This window comes from Gavia stellata, chromosome 3 (genome assembly GCF_030936135.1).
Source record: "Gavia stellata isolate bGavSte3 chromosome 3, bGavSte3.hap2, whole genome shotgun sequence".
NCBI classification, from domain to species: domain Eukaryota; kingdom Metazoa; phylum Chordata; class Aves; order Gaviiformes; family Gaviidae; genus Gavia; species Gavia stellata.
In genome coordinates, this window is record NC_082596.1 from 5,064,085 (window position 1) to 5,086,404 (window position 22,320).

A 22,320-nucleotide genomic window follows, 5' to 3' on the forward strand; every position below is an offset into this window, starting at 1 on the left:
GCTTTAGCAAGCATTTAATCTGTGGCTGTGGTAGGGAGAGACTCTCGGCTGCCGCATGTGTTAGGTTGGCTTCTGTAGGTGCACGGTGAATGGGAAACTGATTCGGTTGGAAAAAACTTATTTACGGATTTTTGTTTGTGGCCATACTCATACGTGACTAAGAACACTCCTTGTGCACTGTGTGACTTTACCAGTAGGCTGCATTATTGAAGATCTAGTAAAACAATGAAAGGAGTATATACGAGATACAGAAGTGTTCAGCATCAACGTCCTGGTTTGATTCAGCAACGATGTTGTGTACTTCTGAATGTTAAAAATAATATATGTTTTTCTTTTACTAGCCTGCAGTTGATGCAAAATGAGTGTTCCTGACTACGTACAGTGCGCTGAGGATCATCAGACTCTCCTGGTTGTTGTTCAGCCGATTGGCATTGTACCCGAAGAGAGCTTTTTCAGGATCTATAAGCGAATTTCAGCAGTGAGTCAAGTTAACGTGCGTGACTCTCAGCGTGTGTTGTATATTCGTTATAGGCACCATTATCCCCCAGAGAACAATGAATGGGGGGATTTTCAGACACACCGGAAAGTTGTGGGGCTGATAACTATTACGGACTGTTCTTCTGCAAAGGACTGGCCTCAGACTTTTGAAAAATTCCATCTTCAAAAGGAAATGTATGGTTCTACTCTCTATGATTCCCGGTTGTTTGTCTTTGGGCTTCAAGGAGAGATTGCGGAACAGCCCCGCACAGATGTGGCATTTTATCCCAGTTATGATGAATGTGAAACTGTGGAGAAGAGAATAGAAGATTTTATCGAATCCCTCTTCATAGTGTTGGAGTCCAAGCGGCTTGACAGAGCCACTGATAAGTCTGGAGACAAGATCCCGCTCCTCTGTGTTCCTTTTGAGAAGAAGGATTTTGTAGGTCTGGACACCGATAGTAGGTAAGCAGCTATTTTTGTCAGCTCTCACCTTTTGTAAAAACGTATGTGGCAATTGCTGGCCTTTAGAATGAGCCTATTAGAAAGGACAAAGCATACTTTGTTACAACAAAGGTTGTGCCCCAATCTTACTGTGCATGTCTGCTGTAATTTAAGAGAATTTAATTTGTAGTCTGACCATATTTGATGTTTTGAGTTTATATATAATGTATTTAATTTGTGAGGCTAATCAAATAGTAGGAAGAAGTCAGAAGAAAGGTTTGACAGATGCTGTTGTAAAGAGACTTTTAGCTGGAAAGCTTCAAATTTTTTATAGATATGCAGCATTAATAAATTCAATTAACATAGATGAAAAATAATTCTATATTATGTTGAGTAGTATTTGACTAATCCTACTTACTGTGGGTTGTTTCCCTAAGCTTCTGTCTACCTTTTCATCCTATGAAACAGCGATCATTTATTTTGGTGGCTAAGTCCAGTATCTTTCCCTGTCTTTTGGTTTTCTTTAATTGTTTGATATTCTTGAGCTGTCTTGTTTTGCTACCATTCTTCTCACAACTGTTCTCTTTGGTTTTGTGTATGTTAGAGGTTTGTTTTTTTTTTTTTTTTAATCACATCTTTCCTTCCTAATAATTTGCATGCTCAGCTCTCAGATTTGAGTGTTACGTAGTTCTCGCATTAGGGATTAGTAATTCTGGCTTGCTAGCTACAGGCAGGTGCAAAATCTGTTTGACTCCACTGTTCGCAGTCAAATCCAAAGGACAGAAGCAACCGTCTTCCTTTTTGTCTTGGAAAAGACAGAGATGTGGAAGCCCTATCAAAATACATAGTATGCATCGGAATAGTATCTTTCACATCTGGCTTGTACTGCTAGGGCTGCCAGCAGCAGTTATTGCGTGTCAAAGCTCAGAGCTGTCCAGGCAGGGTTGCGAAGCCTTCTGGTCATGTTAATCAGCTCTACCTGCATAATTAGTCCTAGTCTTAGAATCTCTATATAAGAATGTGATATACTGGAAGAAAGTATTCTAAGTTTCTAATTAGTTTGAAGCCCTCCATTAAATTATCTCTGGTTGCTTGAAGGACCAACAGTACCTTTCTCCCCTGCTGCTGCTCCTCTTTGCTGGTGAACAGAGCAAGTTGAACTTGCTGACTTGCTTATCCAATGTTGTTCCCTACTCGAGCTACTCTTTCAGTGTTGTGGTTAATCCCCACACTATTCTACTTTCATTAGCAGTATAACTTATGACATTTTTGTTTTCTGTACTCTGCATGGGTGGTAAAGTTTTGTAGACTAGATGAGCCCTTTTAGAATCTCGGCTTTAATTTGAATGAATTTTAGTTGAATGTAATCACCAAGATTTCCTATTCCAATTAGCTAAGAAAACTATGGGTTTTGGCCTAGAATCTCAAAATCAGAATTAATTATGCTGTTCAATTGTGTCTTCTAAATTGCATGTTTTCCAAATTGTGCTTTGAAAGTCAGTTCCTTACATAAATTACTTATTTATGGGCAGTGGCTGTGTTGTAGCTAGTGGCTAAGTATTTCCTGTGAAGTTCTGAACTGGTGGGGAGCTCAAATAACAGGTAGTGTGTTTGTCCACACATATCCAAGAAGGTATTTTCTGCTGTTGCACTGAAGCATTGAAACAGATTTAGTGTGATGCTTGAATGCTTTGCAAAACGGAAGGTGTTATGACCCTGGTTCTGTAAACGTACAGGTTTATACAGAGTTAATCACTGGTTCAGAGATGCATCCAGCCTTGCTGGGTGGTTTGAATACCAAATAGTTTTTCAGTAAGTCTGGATCAATGGATATACTTTAAATGTTTGTGGCACTTAACTGCTCAAAGAAAAGGTGTTAAATATTCTAATCTTTCCTCTTTCTGTTGAATAGTAAGCAAGTTTTTCAGCTTTATTTTGCTGTAGAGTTAGTATTTCTGATTGTTTTAAAACTTAGGATTTATACATAAATAGCATAAGCAAGATGAATTAAAAGATCTTTATTCAGTTTAGTATTTTGTGTGGCTGAGTAAGGAAATATGCTAAATGCCTGGACTTTTTTTTGTATTTTTAAATTTACATAATCCCAGGTAAAGATCAGTTGTATTCAAAAAAGGTGTTGACCTTGACTGAGTTAGAAGTACACGTGCATAGTGTACCTGAGATTCCCTGCACAGGCACCTTTCAAGTAGCACGTGCATCTCTGCTTCTGTGGTCTATGTAGCAGAAATTCAAATTCAGGACCACGAAATGTGGTTGTACTAAGATCAGTTTATTAAACTAACCTACACTTTCAAGCCTAAGTCTTTAGATGTGAAATGGTAGTATATTGCATGTTAGGACTTGGGTTGCAATAAAAGGTTTTTATTGTAGTGTGTTCTCTTTTGCGGTGACAGGTTACCTAATTAAGGGGAAGGCATTGCATTAAGTCATAACAGGGAGATACAGGGCTATAAAGGACCTTCTTCAGCTGAGTCCAGTTTCTGGTTTTGCAAGATGCTGTCTTGTATATAATTCTGTTCAGAGAGGGGTAAAGGTTGTCTGAATGCATGGAGTGCATATGAGAATGTCTGGTAGAATGACTTCCGTTACTTTGTTGGTTTTGAGTCTATCAGCATAATGAGTTTAAAGAATGAAATAAAAAAAAAGATGTTGTTATTGAGATAGTGAGGCAAATGAAGCAGCTTTTTCTAGACTAGGTGGAAATTTCTAAAGGGTTAAAGGCAAAGAATGTCCCCTTACCTTTTTTTTATATACCCTCCGTCCCTTTTTTTTATATTTTATGTATATAATGTATACTGATCTCCCAGTCAGTGTGTGACTGACCGGTTAAAAAGCACAAATATTCTATGTTAAATAGATGGAAGAGAAGACACTCTCTGTGCTTATAGCAGAGAGTATATGTCTTTGCTGCTGTAGTTGCAGATGTCTGTTTAGGCTAAATAAGCATGTCTTTCCCTGTAACTTCGAAAATTGCAGTTAAATTTCACAGTGTGTAGCAAAGGTCTCATTAGATGTAGAGTGCAGTTGTAACCTTGACCTAATCAACTGGGTTGATATATTGAGTGGAAATGTGTTAAGAAGTTACATGGGACATAGTAATTATGGTCAAATGATTTGAAGACTAATTAAAACTACTGAACTTTTTTTGTATCTTAAGAGACTTTTCTCCAAGCAATGTATTGTAAAATATTAAGATTAATACTTATGATCAGGACTAGATACTAGAACTGATCTTCTCTCTCACCCAGTTAGTAAGACTAGCGTTAATTTGGTTGCATAATAATTGCAACATGATTGGCTTCTTTTTCAAGATGCAGAGTTTATAAATTAGGAGGATAGATTATTATGCTGCATTTCAAATAAGATAATTCTTGGAAAAAGTGGAGCTAATCTTTGTCTTTTGCAAGTTGCTTGTGTAGCGAGCAGAAGAGACAACGTTCCCAGAACTCGTACTGAGATGACAATATACACAAACCCACTCTTATTATTTGTGCAGAAGAATTTTTTTGGCTGGTAGGAAACTTTATGTGTCAAAAATAGTGGGATAAAGTCCTAAGAAGTTTTGAAGAAAGATTGTCCTGTTAAATAGAAGCTGTAGCACTGGGAGTCTGACCTTTGTTTAATTCTTAGAGCGCTGAGCCAATAGGTGATATTGGCAAATCTGTTAATTTTTCTTTCTTTTTCTTCATCTGTAGATTAGGTAAAATATTTATGTGGTCACAGGGCTGCTGAGGATAATTGAAAAAGTTTCTGAAATCAGTTGCACTTGATAGTTATTTGTAGAGACTGGTAGACTGAAAAGAATGGAAATACATGTTCTCATGATGGTACAAAGGTCCTACAAACTTGAAAATAGGAAACATACCTGCCAGAAATACCAGAAATCCCATTTGTTTAATTTTTCTGTTTTCTGTTTTCACCTAAAAAAAAAAAACCATACTCATGTATGATTATAAATCTACTTGGATAAGCTTGTTTTAATGTTGTTTACATCAGTTTGTGTCTTAGACTCTTTCTTTTTTAATAACTGGTAAGGCATCCATTTAACACTATTGAGTGATGAGAAAGTAGGGCTCTATTTATAGACGTGTCTTTCTCTACATAGTATCGTAGATGGGATTTGTTCACTGATTTATCAAAGTTTATGATATCTCAGTATGTGTATGTGGCTGTTAATTTTCTTTCTGTTCTCTGTCTTTCTAATTTTTGTTTTGTTCCTTTCTTTTTTTTTCCTTCTTCTCTCATACTGCCCTGTGAGTTTGTTGTTGGGTCTAAAAAGGTAGGCTGTGATTGCGTATATTTAAAAATAGTTAGCTTTCTTCCATGTACTGCCTTTCCACTCCGCCTTCATTGCATATTTTAGTGTTGCTTTTTATATTTATTTTTCAGTACACACAAAAATAATTGCTGCCTGGAGCCTTACTACTGTGGTTGACCACTTTTGGCGCGTTTGGCAATTATATTTGGTAGCAATGCTGAATTTTTTTGTAGGACACACATAATTTGCTTAGGCGGCTGCTGGCCTCTGGGATTTGCTTTATTTTTTAAACTCCAAAGCCATGAAGCTGTTGCTGCCTGTGTTTGGTTTCCAAATTCAAAAGTTCTGGCAGTCTATCAAATGCTGTAGCTGTGTATTTTAAGTCTGGATAATGTTATGATTGGTGATATCCATAGTTCTGCATGCCAATTGGAATTAGCGGAATTTGATGGAAATTTTTGTTGAAGCACTTTGCATGAATACTTTTGCAAATTCCTTTTGCATGTTTCTTGTTTTTAAATTTAGCCACTTTGAAATTTTGAGGATCCAGAAATTCCTTCAAACCTGTTGCTGGATGGTTTGTAGTGAAAATAAATTCTGTCTTGAAATGTAATATTGTTGCTCTGGATTTTCCATAAAATTATCCTGGGATCCTAGAAAAGAGTTGGGGATGAAGGGGTAAAGCATGTTTTCTCTATGGCAAATGAGGTAGAAATGGAAATGGGGTCCAGTAGTGCTTTTTGGTTGCTAGAAGAGTTTTATTGCCCTGCAGTTTGAAGTAGTAGCAGTGGTCACTGATGGTAATGATTGTGGTTATTATTCTGAAGAGAACATGAAGAGTGTGTTAGGTACCAAATTAACACAACTAACTTAAGAGAATAAGATTTTAAACTAGTTTTGTAGTCTACTGTATGTGTACATGGGGAGAGGACCTTCTGAAGAGGAGTTTGGATGACTGACACTATGGAGTGGTCCACCTGTGGTCCTGCGTTATGTGGCATTGCCTTCCTTGAGGATATTTCTGAGTGCATCGCACTCCGGAAGTGGTTTGTGGTGTGTCTTTGGGTGAGACTTGGGTGTGTCTTTGAAACTTAATGTCTTAAATGATCTTCTAGAGAAAAAAGAAATAGAAACAGCATTTAGCAGTAGGGTACTACAAGGAGCTGACCTAGAAGAAGGTTGTCATCTTATCCTAGAAAAAGTAGCAATTAATTTACGTGGACTTCCTGTCATCAAATAGAATAGGATTAGGCAGTAGAGAGCCAAAAATAATTAAACAGTGTATAAAAAATAAATTAGAAAGAAGATATCTATAAACTTCTCACTTTCAGCTTTGTGGCCAGATTCTTCAGGTAAAAACTAGCTAGGTATTAAAATGAATAATCATAACTTTATGCTGATATATATATATATGCATGTATGATTTTCTTCATTAAATTTGCACCCCAGTATGCATTGAAGAAACCATCAGTCACTTAGACATGCTCTTAATGACCTGATATTGTAGATATTAGATTTTTTTCAAAATAGGCTTCCCAAATACGAAGTAAATTAAGTTTTGCTGTCTGTGGATGGTGGGTTTTATTTCAGTGAAATATTTGTCTTTTGTCTTTTTGGACATACTTGCAGTAATTGGGGGGGGGGGGGGGAGCCTGAATTCATTGTACTTAATTGTGAGTGCTAAATTAAGACACAGTTTATACATTTGTATGGTGCAAACTTACTCTATAATTAGTGAGCAAATGTTTTCCAGGAGGATGGTGAAGGCTTGCAGGGGCCGTAGTAGACAGATCCTGTCGTGGCACCACATTTAAAAGCCTAAAAGTAAATGGAATGAATTCAGGCTTTGAATAATTAATAATAAATTTCTTCATCACCAGGAATAAATTATCTGTTTGTTTATAAATAAGGAGAGTTTCTAAAAGAGAAGTGTTTTGTATGAGCGATGTTTATTGATGTCTAAGTGAAAAAATACATTAAAACTTTGCATATACTGACATATGCATAAATCTGCAGCAAAATTAGGTATTGGTTAGTGAGAGCTGTTGGTGAGGCAGTATGATTGAAACGATTCTGGTATTAGGTTCTGATTTAGGAGTCTGGCACCATCTCTTTTCCTTTTGTTGTATGACTCATATTTATCAACTTAATTGTATGCAATCTGGAAAACCACTTAAAAACTACAGTTGTGAGAGAATAAGAAATGTCATTTGTCCATGAACATAGAGATTACTTGAAAGAGTAAAGAGAGGAAATTTGAAGTGTTAGCATCTTTGAAAGGAATTATAGCAATGTACAGAAACAGTGAGTCTCCAATTCCACTATTTATTTTGTGTAAAAAAAAAAAAAAAAAAAAAAAAGTTAAAAGCAATAGAACACTTATAATCTTAATTTCATTTTGGAATGCAGAGATTAGTAAAACCTGATTTGAATCAGTATTGTATAGATGATTATAAATTGTTTAGAAGATTACAAAGTAACTTTTGATGGAGGTATTTCTCTATAACCCAAAGCAAAGATTGAAATCTTGGTAAGATTTGGTGCCCTTCCATAGGTTTTGCAGAGCAGCTTTAGTTTTCACTTTGATTTTTCTTGCATTTTTTTTCTTGAAGATCTGTAAAGTACATGCTTGTTGAAACATAAAAGATAAGAAATATTGCAATTTCTTGACGTATCTGAAAGATAAAGATAAACAGTCTTGTATTTAGCTTCATTTAGTGTCATCTTCACATCAATTGTGAATATGATGTGATCAGAAAAGTGATAGATCAGAAAAGTGGGAACATTTATAGAGGAGTTATTTGTAACTTTTTAGATGGAGAGGAGCAATAGGAGACACGCTTCTAGTCTCCTTTTATAATTCCCACTTTTTCTTGTAAACAATAACACTGGTTGTGATTGCTTTTCTATTTAATTTTTATAAGGATATTGTACGTGCTTCCATATATCTTCTCTTTTTAAATTACGGTCCTCCATCCATATAAATCAGTTAACTTCTCTTCACCTCCTTGATGAACTATTGTTTTTTTGAACCAACTACAAGGAATAAGACACTATTTGGTGGCTGAAGGCAGTGATTATCCTTTGGACTTGATGCTTCTTTGGTGTAAAAAAAACCCAAACCAAGAACTTCAAAAGCAAACAAACTAGTAACATGTAACTGTTTTTATTATTACCGTTTCTCCTAGCCTTTCTGCCTTAAAATCTAAAGGAAATAAATTAATATGCTTATTCCTACCCTCATACTTCATACATTCTGTCCCCCTTTTACTTTTTTTTTTCCCACATTACAGACTCCATGAAGACAGTCTGTTCAGATGTGTTACGAGCGATTATTTCAGTCGCACTTTAATTCAGCTCTAGGGTCCTCTGGAAAGTTCTTTGCTGGAAAAAAACCCCACCACCCCCAACCCCATTTCATTCCATAATAATGGTATTCTTATATTCAAGTCTTGCTCTAGGGTATAAGAGTTCAGCATCTGGAGAATGGATGTTACCATGCTGGGTTTTTGTTTTGGGTTTGGTTTTTTTTAAGTTGTTAGGTTCAGATATGCTAGGTAATTTTTTTAAAGATATTCTGTTGGACTTAGTTTAATTGAAAAAACATCACTACATCTACTAGAAGCTAAAAAAGTAGAACTATGACAGTCAACCCGAGATGGTTCTTTGTATTTGTGGAAACCCCTTTTAAGCAGATTCTTTGGAGATACTTCACATATACAACAAAGAATGACATCTACAGCAATTCTTTTAATTAAAATTTCATTCTCAGGTCAATTTTATTTGAGTTTAAACCATCCAAAGAAAAAAGATTTATTTTTTTTCCCTTGGTGTGAAGTTTGGACAGTGAAATTGTGTGCCCTTCTATATATTTATGTACTTAGTAGATGCTGTTAGAACATAAGGATATACTATTGGAGTAATGTAGATAAATGAATAAAATATCTAAGTTGACATTTAATTTTTCTCTAAGAAAACAATTTTATAAGGTAGAGCAAGGACGTTCTTGCTAGGAAATACTTTTGCAGGAGGGAGAACAGGATAATTGCTGATGGACTCAGGAGAGCAGCATTTTTCTGAACTATGGCTTAAATCACGAGGCGCTTTGAAAGTCCAGTGTGTCTTACTTTGCATTTGTCACATTTCTTTAGCTGCAACTTAGTAAAAAAAACCTAAATAGTAAGGTTAGTGCCTTTTATCGCATGGATTTGTGCCCAAGTTGCCTTTTCAGTTGTACCAAAGTGTCTGTTTAATGTTTTCAATAGGACTTCTTTGGCCTTGGCTATTAATTTTGTTTGGGAAAGGAAAGAAATTCACCATTTATTGTAATATGTAAAAAAAGGAGTAGCAAGAGAGACCCTGTCAGTTCTTCCCTGAAGTGATAGTGGTCTTTCACTAATCATCCCTTTAAAAGAAAAGCGTACCTGTTTCGCGACCATGGGTGGAGGAGGGTGGAAGCTCCGCCTGTGCAAGGTGTGCTCTGGGGGTGCACTCAGGCAGCGGGTGGAGGAGCTGCAGGAGGAAGTTAGTAGGTTATGCTGTATTAGGGAGGATGAACAAGAAGTAGGGTATTATTTGAGACTTTGCAAGAAGTACTGGGGCCCCGTGGCACTGACCTCCAGAGACTACCGGAGAAAGGGCTTCAACAGCAAACTGACAGCACCTTGGAGAAGGAGGTGCCAAGGTCTCTGAAGACCCGTAGGACAGGCTATCACTTCACTCCCCTTCCTTTTATGTACCAACCAGCAACAGATATGAAGCCTTGGCAGTGGACAAAACCCGTGAGCAAAATCCACAGGGAGAAGCCACAGCAGCAGCACATAGTAAAAGCTGCAAAAGGACATGGCGAGCACTAGTAATGCGTGAGTGTTGAGAGGCACCGAGGCAACTATCTACCAGCCTGGTATAGAGTCAAGGGAGGTTGCTGCTTGCCAGCAGCCAAGATCTGGGATGTCACAAAGACATGACTGCCACAGCTAGTTAAATGCACAGACTACTATCGCCTACTTCTGTTCCATGTGGACACCAATGACACGGTAAAGCAAAACCTGGGCAAGATCAAGCAAGACTTCAGAGCACAAGTGAAAGGGACAGGTGCCCAAGTTTTTTCTTCTCTGTCTTTACAGTCAGAGATAGGGGTGCAAGCAGAAGTTGACGCATCATGCAGATCAGTACCTGGCTTTGTGGGTGGTGTTGTTACCAGGGTTTTGGTTTCAATGATCATGGGTAGATTTTCAATGAATACAGCTTATTGGGGAGAGATAGGGCCCACCTACCTAGAAGAGGCAGGAGAATCTTTGGTAGCCTTCATGAATCGTGCTTTAAACTAATGAACTTGGTGTGGTAGTGTCCAAAACTGTGACACCTGTATATTCATAAGAAACAGGGTAGATGAATGCACTTACGAGAATAGTTAGGAATGCTCCCCAACCTGCTCCAAAGGCAAGAACCCTAAGTTCAGCCACCTCGAGTGCATGTCTACCAGTGCAAGTAGTCTGGCCAACAGAATGCAAGAACTGGAGCTCTGTGCCCAGTCTGAGAGCTATGATGTCATAGGAACCACAGAAACATGGTGGGAATACTCACATAACTGGAAGACCACAGTGGTTGGCTACAAGCTCTTTCAGAAAGATAGGAAGGGAAGAAGGAGTAGAGTTGCACTTCATGTGAAAGAGAAATTTGAATGTATGGAGCTGAGCTATGGAGACCATGAAGTTCCATCAAATGCCTTTGGATCAAGATTAGAGGGATCATTACCAAGGGACGTCTTATGTCAGGTATCTGTTACCAACCTCCCAATCAGGATGACAAGGCTGACGAAACCTTACTTGGGCTGCTTAAGGAAGTCTCGGGCCAACAGAACCTGCTCCTCATGGGTGACTTCAATTACATGGACGTTTGTTGGGAAAGCAACACAGCGGTGCACAAGTTGTCCATAAGTTTCCTGGAGTGCATTGAGGACTGCTTCCTGCAATAGATACTGGACCTGCCAATTAGAAGCAGTGCAGTGCTAGATTTACTGCTCACAAACCAAGAAGACTTCCTTGACAGTGTAAGTACCGATGGTAGCCTTGGATACAGCGACAACGTTATGGAGTTTAAGATCCTGCTGAGCACACTGAAGACCAGTAGCAGGACGATGACCCTGGCTTTCAGAAGAGCCAGCTTTAGAGCCCAGCTGCAAGGGATTCCATGGGAAGTATCCATGGAGGGCAAAGGAGCTTGTGAGTACTGGGAGTTATTCAAGAACAACCTTCTGAAAGAGCAAGAACAGTCCATTCCCTACTGAGGGAAAGGAAGAAGGCAGAACAAGAGATCACCCTGGCTTAACAATGAGCTTTTGGGTGTACTCAAAAGCAAAAAAGAAGCACACCAGCTATGGAAAGGCAGCCAAATACCCATTGAGAACCTTGCTTTGGAGGTTTTCAAGATGTGACTGGACAGGGTGCTAGATAATCTCATTTATGCTCCCTTTCCCATGAAAGGTTGGACCAGATGATCTTTTGAGGTCCTTTCCAACCTGGGCAATTCTATGATTCTGGTTTATTTCATTTGTGACAAGGCTATTAGAGTGCTCTGAAGTTCAGTCTTGTAACTTTGTGACTCTATCTGCATAAATGCTATGTAGCCAAAATATGTGATGCATTGCTTTTTTTCAATATATCCTCAAATTGTTGGTTCTTTTACTTTTGCATATTATGCTGATTAGAATTTATACTGGATGTTTCCTCAGAGAAAGAGAGTAAATGTTGACCTACTGTTAAGGAGGAAAGAAAATTGACTTTAGGTGTTTATTACTTCAAATAAGTGTTTCCTGTAAATAACTGTAAATGGTACCTTTTATTTTGCAGACACTATAAGAAGCGTTGCCAAGGCCGGATGCGGAAACATGTTGGTGACCTGTGTTTACAAGCTGGCATGTTACAAGATTCCTTGGTGCATTATCACATGGCGGTGGAACTTCTGCGGTCTGTGAATGACTTTCTGTGGCTTGGAGGTAGGATTCATTGATGATAGTGAATCAAATAATTAGTTCCTAAAACAAAGTAAATCAAACTATCTTCTATAACTTTTCTTCTGTATTATGAAAATTATTTTGGTGACCAAAATCTGAATATCAGGTGTGACTAAGAATTAAGTCGAAATAAAAATTAGTTCATAAGATATGAGAAAGAAATATGTTTAAGAAAACCTGCAACATAAAATGTATGATTGTAGTAAAGCATGTACTTAAAAAAAAAAAAAAATATTGCATGTGACTTTTTACTACTTCACTGTAAGGTGTTTATTTTTTTTAGTGGATTGTACAGCTGTTTTAGAAATCTTTCTTGCAGATATCTACTATGGACTATTAGCAAAAGATTTTTACCTTTACATCTACCAAAGCCACACGTGTTCACTTCCACGAGCATAACTTCCTTCCTTTCACATTAGTTCCTAGGCTTCACTTTTTCACTGACTTTTCCTTCCTCTTTTCCTTTTTTCCATCCTGCTTTTTTCTATTTATTGGATATACAAGTCATGTTTGAGCACAATTTCTGCTTCTCAGTTTCATACCTTTTTAGGAAAATTGCTGTCTCCAGTTCTGCTTTTAGCTTTCTCATTCTATTTGGAAATCCATTTAGCTTCCTAATGGCTCTGTATGTTACATATTATGAAAACCATAACATCTTCTGACTTTCCACTTCTTTCCTTCTACTCTTTCAAAAGGTTAAATGGCTCAGAATTCTTCAAGCGGGAAAGGAGAACTTCTCTACTTCTGCAGGGCATGAAAATATTTTAAGGCTCATCTGTTGGACTACCAAATTATACTTACAGATTGAGAATAATTTGGATTGGAAGTGACCTTTGGAAGTCCCCAAGTCTGATCTTCTGCTCGTATCACATCCAGTTAAATCAGGTTGCTCAGGGACCTGTCTACTTGAGTTTTAGGTGTATTTAAGTATGGAAGTTCTACAATCTCTGAGCAACCTGTTCTAAAGTTTTGTTGCTCATAGTTCAAAAAAAACCCCAACAACAAAATATAAATTGTTCCTACATTAAAGCAGAATTTCCTGTGTCAACTTGTGTTGACCCTCATCCAGTCACTGCACCACTGAGAAGCATCTGACTCCATCTCTTCTGTGCCTTCCCACTGGGTGTTTAAAGACAGCAGTGAGATCTCCCCTTAGCCTCTTGTTCTCAAGGCTTAACAAACCCAGTTCTCTCTGCTCCTCACATGTCACGGCCTCCAGCCCCCTGACCATTTTGATGGCCCTCCACTGGACTCGCTTCAGGATGTTAATGTTTGTCTAGTAGTGGGGCGCCCAAAGCTGGACACAGTGCTCCAGATGTGGTCTCTCAGATACAGAATAGAGGGGAATAATAGCTTCCCTTGACTTGCTGGCTACACTGTGGCTGTTACAGCCCAGTATGCAGTTAACCACTATTGTTGCAAGGGCCTACTACTAACTGCTGTTAACTTGTTGTCCACTACAACCCCCAGATCCTTTTCTGCAAAGCTGCTTTCCAGCCAGTCAGCTCCCAGGCCGCACTGCTGCGTAGGGTTATCCTATCTGAGATGCATGAGCCTTTCTTGAACTGCATGAGGCTCCTGTTAGCCCATATCTCTAGCCTGTCAAGTTCTCTCTGCATTGAAGGCCTGCCCTACTGTTCCCCCCAATTTGGAGTCACCCAGGAATTTTCTGGGAGTGCTCTATGCAATCATCTAGGCTGTTCCCTGGCATTCATCCCTGAGGGTCACCACTAGTAAGTGGCAACCATTTGGACTTTGTCCTGCTGATCACAGTCCTTTGAGCCGGGCTGTCCAGCCCGTTTTCCTCCTACTTTATAGGCCAGCTATTCAAATCTTACCAGTTTGGCTATAAGCATGCTGTGGGAGACCATGTCCAAAGGTCTCGTGAAAGTCAAAATATACAACACCCGCTGCTGTTCCTTTGTCCACTGAGCTAATCATCTCGTCATAGGAGGCAGTGAGGTTGCCAAGGTCTGATTTATCCTTGGTAAATCAATGTTTGATGTTTCCAGTCACCTTCTTGTCCTTCACGTACTTGGAAATGGCTTCCAGAAGGATTTCTTTATAGCCTTGCTAGGGAGCTGAGGTTGACCTGCCTGTAGACCCTTGGTACTTCCTTTTTGTGATGTTTTGCTTTGTCCAGTCATTAGAAACCTCCTCCAATTGGTGTGACCTGTTGGAGGTGATAAGACAGTGGCCTCACGTTGGCCAGCTCTCTTGGCATCTGTGGATGCATCTTACCTGATTTTGTGGATTTATGTCCAATTGGATTGAGTGCTTTGTATGTCTGTCTTCCTCTACTGTGGCTAGTGCATACACCTACAGACTCTGCTAGTAGTTTTGGGGACCTGGGAGGTCGGAGGGTAAACCTTACCAGAGAAACCAGAGGTAAAAAGGATGTGGAGTATCTCAGGTTTTTCCATGACCTTTGTCACTAGGTCTTCAGCTTGAGGCATACTTTGTGTTTGTGTAAATAGACTTTACTACGTGATACTTCACTTCTTGCAAGTATCTCTACTAATCTGTTGGCTTTTTTCTTTACTCTCCAGCTGCTCTTGAGGGGTTATGCTCGGCATCAGTCATCTATCATTATCCCGGTGGTACTGGAGGTAAAGTTGGATCTCGCAGGGCCCAAGGAGGTTCTCTTTCTGCTGAGGCAGGCAACAGGCACAGACCAGGTAAGGACGGGATTTGGTTTTTATTCTCTTTGCCACCACTGAACATCTGAAAAATTCCTCCCTAATTCCTAACTCTGTAAAATTATACCAATGACAGGATAAACTGGAGGAGGGGTGGGTAGGAGGGGAGAACTGTATTTCTTTTTAATATTTTTATGTGAATGACTTTTCTACTGCTTTGGTATTAATGTCGACATGTGTGCTTTGCATAGAGTGCAAAGCTTTTGATCTCTTCATCTGATTGTTAATAGTGTCTGTGTTTTGTTTGAATTTTGTTGGAGGAGGTGCAGACAGTTTTCATAAAGTGCATATGATGTGGCAGAGCTGCACACACTGAGAAGAATAAGTTAGGTACATTTATTCAGAGGTGTTTTGCTATTCTAAAGTCAACATTTAATAAATAGATTTGGTTAACTAAATACCAATAAACAAATCTAATTTTAAAGATTTAGTATACATAACTAATACGATGATTGTATTAACATTGGTATGATAGATGTTCTTTGAGAAATGGCCTGCTTAAATTATTTTAGGAATTATTAGGAGAGTAACAGAGAGAAAAAAATAGAAAATATCATTAAGTCTACGGTTAACCTGCATCTGGAATATTGCATGCCATTTCAGTTTCCCAGCTCAAAAGGGTGTTCGTGTTCCCTTTCTCCCATTTTCCTACTGGAAGGAGGTTGCAGGTAGGCAACAAAGATGATCTTGGTATGGTTTCTGTACAAAGAATAACTGAATAGCCAAGAACTCTGAAGTTCTGCAAAAGAGATGGCTAAGGAGAAATATAAGAGAGCTCTGTAATATGGTGAACCTTGTGGAAGAGGATGGATAGGGATGAGATGTTCAGTGCTTCTTCCGATAGAAGAACATTAAATACAGCTAGCAGGTGGAAAAGCAAATGAAAGGAATTATTTATCCAATTTACAGCTGTGATGTGGAACTCCTTGTTAGGAGTTACTGGATCTGGTAGCATGACAGAGGCGAGGCTGACGCAACTTGGCGTCCTCAGGTCCAGCCAGTCGTGAGGCTGAGCATGCATTCCCAACCTGCGTGCACACACACAGTATATATACACACAGCCATGCAGACCAACGCAGACAGAAAACACAGAACTCATGCAAACACAGACAGCACTAACGGCCTGATCCTGCTCCCTTCTCCGACTGATCAGGATGAAAGCCTGTTAGTAGTATGGATCCATCCAGTAGCTGGTTTTAATTGCTCAGTCTGTCCAGTAGCTGTCTGCTGGATTGCACCAGTTACTGGCACCTGGACCTACAATCCTCCGAGACCCAGAGCCCCATTCCAGTTGTTCGTACTTAGACTTACACACACATGCATTCCCCTTGTCCCTCTATTTCTCCATGCTTGTTCCCTAAACTGCCTTGATCCGTCCTTTTCCCTGTCTTTGGTTTGTCCCCTACACATCCCATAAGAAATCTTGACCAATCCTGAGATGTTCTTTCCCTGCATCCTATAATGAGTCTGATATCCCTGTAGGCATTAACCCCCCCAGTCTGTCTGTAAGGCGGTCTGGAGAGCTGCTCACGTTAACTGGTCTTGAGGGGTCTCACCCCCGAACATCTCTGTTGGCTGTGATGGGGTTATTGGGGTTCAGCTGACTGTCACTGTTCTTCTGTGCTCCTCTGTGTCTGTAGAGATGAGCCTTTAATCACATAACTGAACATTTGCCACATGGTGTTAAGGCTCCTGAAAGTTTCTATAGCTTCCAGGAGAGGCTGGCTAGGGTTATGAAATAAAAAAGTATCTATGTTATTAGCTAGACAAGCCTTTGGTCTAACCCAGCCCAGCTGTTTCTATCTATATACTCAGGTTCTTACACAGTACTGAAACAAACAGAAGCTGGGTTTAAGTGCTGGTATTAAGTACTCTTGTGTGCAATGTGACCAAAATTAATTCCTTCATCTAAAAAAACCCACCCACCCATCTTTATTCATCTATAAGTCACAATCTAGTAAACACTTGCTTTGTATTATCTTTATTGCAAACCGTGTGTGCTGACACCAGATAATTGTGATAGTGAAATTACCTTATTTCAGGAGAGAATACTGATTTTTTCATGTAATACTGAGTCATTAAGATCTGTGCATTTGGTCCCATGAGCTATGAGTGCATTTTATGTTGTCTGATACAGTAGAATTTCACACAGTTATTGACCTTTGTCCACTTTTCAATGAATATTTAACAGTAGATGTTGCAATCTGTTTGTTTGTAATGGGTACTCCTTGTTACTAAAGAAGGTAAGAAATAAGTCACAGCTATCAGAACAATTGAATAAAGTATATTTTGGGTATATTTTTGCTGTATCTCTATGTAAGTTGTCTTTTAATTCAAAGTCGTGTTTGCAAACTTGTTAGTGTGGTCGTATTTTAAAAATGTTTTAGTTCCGTATGACAAGATTTTTCAAAGGACTTTTGTGTGAAGAAAAACTGATTACAGGTTTTTTGTCATCCCTTCCAGATGAAAATGTTACTTCCTGGTCCATTAGATATTGTACCCTCATTCTAGTTATCATCTTTTAATGTTTTGAGATCTGAACTGCTGAATTCTGTCTAGCCAAACAGCTATTGTTGTGATGGCTTTTTCCTACAAGGTTTTCTGAAAGTATCTTTTCAATACCTTTTTTTGACTCTGCAGTGCCTTTCATTTAAAGTCTTTTCAAACTGAGCTTTTGCTTATAATCTACTTTGTTATAATTAATTTTGTGAGGACAGTATTTAATCTGGGGAAAAAATTCCACTGAATCTTTCTGTAGGGTACGGCCAGAAACAAAAGGGCTTTCCAAATTTTGCACAAATCAAGAAATGCCATACTTGGAACTGGCATGCAATTCATGCCTACTTTTGAGGCATATAGATGTGAGAGTTACCTTTATTGCTTCCTGATGTGCCTGGAATTGCACCTCTTCTTGTGCCTGTACCTCAGCCGTGACAGGATGGGGTTTCTTGGTATTGCCTTTGTGCCCAGACCTGATCAAGAGAAACATCTTTCTCTTGAATCTCCTGTGACTTCCACCATTTCGCATTTTTAGGCTGTCGCACAGGACCTGGCTGCTGAAAACATGTTGTGGTGTTTGCTTTATTTAAACACATCTCTGGAGGGAGAGGCGTTTATATCGAGTCTCTGTATAATATAGAGCACAAGCTTAAGAGGGCAGTGTTAAAGGGTTTTTTGGGTGTGGTTTTTTTACTACTAAGCAGAATTGAAATATATTTCATACCTAGCTGTAACCATCAGAATATTATCTGTTTTTTTGTTGGTGCACCCTTCAGCTTCTTTTGAAACTCTTTTAATAGGAATAGTTCATTCAGAAGAGAATTAGTTGATAATATAGTGTTTAAAGTACTTGCCTGGGGGAGGGAGACATGGAGTCTTGCCTGCTCCAAAGTCAGGTTTCTTCCTTGGTCGCTGCCATGAGCCTCTGGACTGCAGTGTCTTGCTGGTTGTGAAGTGGGAGCTTTGATGTTTCAAAGAAGTGTGACTTCTCCTGTTCCTAAACCCTTTTGTTTGTAGGGGGGAGAGCTTTAGACTGTGTCCCCTTGAATGGCTGGATTAATTTTTGCAGCCTTCAGTGTAAAAGCAGATTTTGAGTTCTTAGTTCCTGTTGGCCAGGAACCTGGCCATGGTCTGTTGGCCACGTGATTTGTATGTTGAATAAGCTGAGTTTAGATCGTTTTGTGTTTAGCTTACTAATTGTTTTGGGTGTCTCTGAAGTGCTAAGCTCTTAATTTTGTTGCCTGACCTTCCTCTTTCCCCAAGCAGAATTAGGACATCTGAGTGAAGTGTTGGAGTATCTTTCTGATCTTGCTCTAAATCTCTACTTCATTAGTCTGGAGTCTGAGCAAAACAACTGAAGGAAGGTCCTTTCTTGCTCGTAAAGCAATTGTTTTTTGACTGCTTAACCCTTGATCTTAACAATTGTATTGCCGTGTTTAATCAAAGTTTAGGGCAACACGGTGTTGTAGATCTGATAATCCAACTTTGCAATACTCTTGGCAACTATTTTCTGTGAATAGTCTGGCTTGTTGGTTGGCATGACTCAGTTATTCAGAAAAATTGATGGAGTGAAATTAATGGCAATTGAAAGGGGCACAATTACTTGAAAATGTTATTCTAGAGTATTGCGTAGATTAAATGAGCTCCCACAAGGAGATATAAGCACTGTAGGACCTGATATTGAAATATAGTAAGTGGATTGTGATGGAAACTTGCCAACTAAAACAAGAATAAAGAAGAAGGAGAAAAAGGATATGGCTTTAAATTATACACTGAAAATTCTTCAGTTCTTCTTGATGTGTCTTAGAATTCATTGCAAGTTTATGGGATTTTTACATATGGTGACTACTTGAATTATAATTGGTAGTCCTTCAAAAAAGCAATGATGATCCTAATAAATCTTATAATTTTGTTCAAGCCTGATGTTAGTTATAAAACATTGTAAGAGCTTATCTTGTTGGCTATATTTGAGGCTGAAAAAAAATCATTTTTGTTCCTCCTTTCAGGGGCACAAGAAGTTCTCATTGATCCAGGTACATTATTTTCATGCATGTTTCCAAAGTCTTTTCTTTTTATTACTTGCATTTGTTTTGCATTTGTATAGATACTGCCACTTGCCAAAACTAGTACTGATTTCTGATGCTTCAGTTTTTGGCTATAAATCCTGAGGAAGCAAAGAGACTGAAGGGTAACTGGCACAAAATAAATGATGTGGTTCCATGATTATGTCCCTGTAAATTCTAGTCAAGATTGTTTCTTCTCATAAGTAATGAGGATTTTTAATTTTTTTTTTTAACCGACAAACCTGAATGATCACATGTAGTCTTGTAGTGTCATGGTATTCTTTCAGTCATCACTAACAAAGATTTTGCACTTAACTTCCATGAAAACCCTAAGGTGTTAATCTACAGATGTGCTTGGTATGGTTCTTCAAGGTTGACAAACATATAAAAAAGTTGCTTTAGCATTTAAGCATGTAAACTAACATATTTCTGAATATATAGAGGGAGTAGAAAGTATCTTTCACAGTAGTTTTTAACTGTCTGTCGAGAGTTAGGTCCAGCTCTGAAACTCAAAGATTTCTTTGCCATCTTAGTAGAGAAACCTCTTGGGGAAATAAATTACCATATAAATTTAGGCATGTAATCCTACAGATTAAGTAACACTTAAAAAGGTATAGAGCCTTGCCAAACCTTTGATGTATGTTTCCAATTTTATTATGTTAACTGCAATAAAATTAAATTTCATGTTCTTTGTAATACCCCAGATTTCCTTGGCTTCTATTTCAGATTTTTATTCCTTATGTATGTGAAGACTCTTTCTGTCTCTCACCCTCTTTCTTACATAAGAAAAGCAATTTCTTGCTGTTTTGTCTGAGCCTCAGGTAATTTCTTTTTAATGTGGAAGGCTCAGATTTGGTGGCCTCTGTTAAAATCTAACACTTGGTTGTCTGTGATTAGACATAGGGAAGAGAAGTATTTGTTTTAAATGATTGGAGGAGAAGGTCACTGTTCTAATAATTAGTTTATAAAAAAAATTGCACTTTCTTTTTCCTTAGGTGTGCTTTAGAAATACAATTTTTAAGTAGAACAAGGAATAATTCAAAGATTAAAATTGCATATTCAGATGTGGCCATAATCTAATTTTAGCAGTCTAATTTTTTATTCATAGTCTAAATATTCAGATAAGTGTAAAAGATTATGAATGTGTTTTAGTTTTTGTTAAGTTAAAGATCATTTCCTGTTTGCTGGTTCATGATTCAATTGGTTTTTCGTTTGTACTCTCTCAAATAGCATAGTAAAGCAGAACTAGTGTGTTCTAGGTAGGGCATGTTTTCTTTCTAGGTAGGACAAGTATTCTTTGTGTATGCTTTGTCAAACCTACAGCATATCCTAGTTTTTCTCTTAGATATTTAGTATTTGTTAAAAGTCCTTCTGCTCATTTCTTACCCTGTTCTGTTCTAGGTGCGCTGACTTCAAATGGTATAAATGCAGATACCAGTGCTGAGATAGGACGGGCCAAGAATTGCCTTAGTCCTGAAGACATCATAGATAAATACAAAGAAGCCATTTCTTACTATGGCAAGGTAATCCTACTTATTTTTAAGAAACTTGACTGAAATTCTTGTAAATAATGAACTGCTGCGCTTTTGGTTTCAGAGGCTCTTCTAAAGCATGTGCAATAAAGTTGTAAAACTGAACTAAGTGCTTGGTTTAGAATCTGAGAATCTCAGAACTTTGGTCGAAGACAACACCTAAACCAGCAATGTGCTGAGTCAACTATTTACTGTGCCTGCTAGTACCTGGAGGGTTTGGATTAATTGTCTTATATTTTTAAAGCGCTGTAAGCAGAAGTGTTACATATTTGAAGGTTTGTTAAGCATTACATCTGTTTATGGCCCTTAATGCATACATCATCAACTCCAGTGATGCTTTTATGCCTTGTGTAAGCCGAATGCTTAGTTAATGTGCCTGCTGGAATGATCTCTGGGGAATTCAGGAGTTTATGAAGAGGTTGGTGATGATGCATATGATTTTACAGGATTGTTCAGGGAGGCTAGTATTTAGAGCGTGCGGAGAGGTAGGAGGAAATGTGAAGGGCAAATATTCTTAAAAGAGGATTTAGAAAAATTAAACAGTTTTCAGCTCTACTGGAGCATTTTTTTGTGCAAATGTTCAGAGCATAAGATAGTAAGGTAGCTTAATGTTTGCATTCATAATATGAAGAGGAAAAAAAATGATTTCATACTGTGGCAACAGTGGCTCATGTGGTATCCACATCAACATTAAAGATAAGTTTAATTGTATTGCAGTGTAGTTATTTATGCTTTCATCACTTTTTTAATTTTAGGTATCTTTTTTTTTTGATACTGAAAGTATCTTTAGACTATGCTATGTAAATATGATGTGGCATTTCCATGTCTGTGTTGAAGGGAGGCTCTCCAAATGAAACAAGCTAAATTGTGTGCATGAGTTAATTTATGATCAGGAGCAATGAAAGGTGATAGTTTTGGGGATAGTTTCAGATAAATTTGAATCCATCAATATAACGATAATTCTCAAGTATGCATTCAGCTTTTTATGTTACCTTAAGGGTAAGTTGCTTATCTAGAAAGAGTACGATTTCTTTAGAAGTATAAAATTATTGGATTTTGTTGGACTTAGGGCAGGATATTTATATTTTGGTTATAATAGTGTACATTATGCTCTCAGCAAGTAATAACTATGCTTCACTGCAGCTTCACTGGCAAATAACAAAGAGCTTTGTCTTAGAACTGATCTATAACTGTTCAAGACAAGCATAGTTAGCTTTTGTCTGTTTAAGACCTACAGATAGGGTAATTCCTAGCTCTAATGCTGAGGAAGCAGCACTTTGTACATATTTTATGTTATCATTGAGCTTAAACT

The 22,320-nt window shown here is 38.2% G+C and overlaps 1 protein-coding gene across 5 annotated transcripts in view; it reads left to right on the forward strand.

Moving 5' to 3' along the window:
- The first annotated feature begins 358 nt into the window (after positions 1–358).
- TRAPPC9 (trafficking protein particle complex subunit 9) overlaps positions 359–22,320 on the forward strand; it is a 529,308-nt gene continuing 507,346 nt past the window's right edge. For 3 of the 5 annotated variants that reach the window (XM_059815893.1, XM_059815896.1, XM_059815897.1), the window contains exons 1-5: positions 359–942; positions 12,052–12,197; positions 14,765–14,893; positions 19,420–19,446; positions 20,878–20,999. In XM_059815893.1, the coding sequence (XP_059671876.1) occupies positions 359–942; positions 12,052–12,197; positions 14,765–14,893; positions 19,420–19,446; positions 20,878–20,999 (1,008 nt within the window). Of the gene's footprint in view, positions 943–5,200; positions 5,222–12,051; positions 12,198–14,764; positions 14,894–19,419; positions 19,447–20,877; positions 21,000–22,320 lie in introns of all 5 variants that reach the window. The other 2 variants (XM_059815895.1, XM_059815894.1) reach the window with 2 other exon arrangements.